This window comes from Guillardia theta, assembly GCF_000315625.1.
Source record: "Guillardia theta CCMP2712 unplaced genomic scaffold GUITHscaffold_97, whole genome shotgun sequence".
Lineage (NCBI taxonomy): Eukaryota > Cryptophyceae > Pyrenomonadales > Geminigeraceae > Guillardia > Guillardia theta.
In genome coordinates, this window is record NW_005434577.1 from 209,506 (window position 1) to 212,113 (window position 2,608).

Consider the following 2,608-nt stretch of genomic DNA (forward strand, 5'->3'; position numbering starts at 1 on the left):
GAGGGAACGGCCCGGTCCAGCAGACGCGCCAGCTCGCGCTGGAGGAGAGACTGACGGGGGCGCAGGCTCTGATCTATCAAAGTCAGACAGCGTTTGTACCTCAGGTCAGCTGGGTCGCGAGGAAAGGATGAGAGTGACGAGGGTTGCAGATGGTGGAATGGGCGCACAAGCTGAAACAAGACTACTGGACTGCATGAGGGGATAGCGATGCATGCGGAAAGATAGCAAGATGAAGATAGCAAGATGAGGAGTGAGTTGAAGCGGAGAGAGAACGACTGTCGGGGACGAGAAGGAGATGTCATGGCAGGAGAAGGAGACAAGCTGAGTCTTGATAGTAGAGACAGGAGCCGATGTGAGGAGCCGAGCTGGTCATAGACAATTGTAGCTTCTCTTGGTAGGTAGTGAATGATGATATTCTATCTACCTGAGACGTCAGCTCGAGATGTATTAGCTCAAGTTTGACACTTCGGTAAGTGTGAGAGTCAATTACACTAGAATATTAGAACAAATATTCAAACCCTTCGAGTCAAAAGGCATCAAGTCCCGATCTCAATCGACCTCCACGGATCTCTCCAGCACATACAAGTAGAACAAGACCTCCTGACCACCTTGAAGGTCAGTCTTATTTCGAAGATGCTCTTCGATCTTATCCATCCCCTCCTCCCATGACACCGACGGGTCCAAGCACCCATCGATCACCTTGCTCCATATCTCCAATGCTTCATCTCGCTCATCTGGGTCTGATATCACTCTGCGCATCTCCTTGCTGATCGTGTAGTCCAAGATCGCAATGAGCAGCTTGTCGTCCGATATGCTGCGACCTGTCTGACTTGCCTTCCATGCTTCGAACGACGGCGACGAGATCTTGTTCCGTCCAATGTACTCCAGCACGTCCTTGACCAGCTCGGGGCCTGCTATAAATTCGTCCATACACGAATAGAAGTATGCCAGCAGCCTCCGGGTCCGCGGATTATCCCGCTCGCTGCTCTCCAAGGAAATACTTCACCGCCTCCATCGCCCTGTCTCTGAAAGACTTGGCGTCCTCAGGGCTGTAAGCCAGCACGTACGTGTCTGCCTTGGACGTGTCTGTGAGGGGAGGATAGCTCGATACGACATCCTTGGCAGCATGCAGTGCAGCTGTACTGCTCCTGATGTCTCTCAGAGCCTCGCCGTCGCTCACCAGGCAGAAGCCTTCCGGAATGTCATAAATGTTCATCAATACACAAGGTTGTGACTCTTTGCATCTCCTCGCACAGTCTAGTAAGACGCTGTCTAGCGGTCTGTTGCAAGCGAACATCCCTGTCTCTGCATCCAGAAGCGACTCAAACAGCTTCGACTCGTCGCTTGCTGTCTTGCCCTTGCCGCATGTCAGCAGCAGAGTCCAATGCTTGGGCAGCGCCTTCACTTCCGGATCTTGCGGCAGACCTTCTGACACTCCCTCGATCTCGTCCCGACAAGCGTCTATGACCACAAGCACCCTCGGATGATATCCTGATACGTCTTGCTCGAAGTCCCTGAAGAACTTGAAAACCTCCTCCATTGAAAGCATCATTTCACCCATCTCCCGGAATGATAACCCTCTCACTTCCTCCACGTCCGTCGGTATCAACATCTGATCCTTGCTCCTTGACTCATAGATGCCATGGCCCGCGTAGAAGAAGATCACCAGCTCCGGACACGCTCCCTCTAGCTCCCTCAGACTCCTCCTGAGGTACCTCTTCATCGCGGACAAAGTTGGGTTCGAGCTCAAGACCGAGTGACACTGCGGGAGTGAGCAGAGCTTCTCATGCAGCTCCGTCGCAGCTGCCACGGCCCTCGCAAGCGGCTTGAGCTCTCCCTGGTAGTCGTTGAGCCCCATGCACAGCCCGTACACCGAGGATGCTCCAGGAAGATCAAGTCTGCCTCGAAGCTCCGCTCCGTCCGACTGTCCTCGAAGCTCTGGGAGCGATACCTCGACTGACCTGACAGAGCGCTAGCAACACATCGAGTCACGTCCGTACCCTCCTCTCACGCCCTCCTCCTCCGTCTACGCTCTTACCTGTTGCGCCTCGAGAAGCTCTCGTCCGCTCTACCTCCCTCTAGAGCAAGCTCCATCACTCGCCTGACTAGCTCCCGAGCACCCTCGTCGTCACCGCCTCCTCCCTCGCCAAGCAAGACGGCTTGATCCGCCTTGCGTGTCTCTTGTCTCGTGCTGCTGTCAGAGCCTCTCCCTCTTCTCCTCTCTATCGCTTTCATCCTAGCACGAGTCAAGCTCCCGCCTGTCGCCCGGCCCGAGACAGCCTCGTCCTTGCTACGAGCCCCCCAGCTCTCTGAGGTCATGACGTGCAGGCAGAGCTCGTCATCCGGCCGCTCCTCCTCTCTGAAGCACAGGAGCCGCTCCAGGAGCGAGTCTTGGCCCTCCAGGTCGATGATGCTGATGAGGCGGGTGGTCTTTCGTTGCATGCCGGCGTAGAGCTTGTCTAGCAAGCGCTCGGTCTGAGAGACTGGGCTGCTGCTCCATGCCTGGAGGTCTGAGAAGGTCTTGAGGAGAGAGTGAAACCTCTTCTGCACGTATCCCTCCATGGCAGGCTTGATGCTGCTGCTGCTCGCCTCGTCTTCTCTTTTTGTT

General features: G+C 55.4%; 2 protein-coding genes across 2 annotated transcripts; both read right to left on the bottom strand.

Annotated features, from left to right (window-relative positions):
• Window positions 1-549: 549 nt before the first annotated feature.
• Window positions 550-930, bottom strand: GUITHDRAFT_116565 (hypothetical protein; the record flags this gene model as incomplete). Its single annotated transcript, XM_005824222.1, has 1 exon — window positions 550-930. The coding sequence occupies one exon, from the start codon at window positions 928-930 to the stop codon at window positions 550-552; it is 381 nt and encodes a 126-aa protein (XP_005824279.1).
• A 40-nt stretch (window positions 931-970) lies between these two features.
• Window positions 971-2,562, bottom strand: GUITHDRAFT_116566 (hypothetical protein; the record flags this gene model as incomplete). Its single annotated transcript, XM_005824223.1, has 2 exons — window positions 971-1,961; window positions 2,039-2,562. The coding sequence occupies 2 exons, from the start codon at window positions 2,560-2,562 to the stop codon at window positions 971-973; spliced, it is 1,515 nt and encodes a 504-aa protein (XP_005824280.1).
• Between the last annotated feature and the right edge of the window lie 46 nt (window positions 2,563-2,608).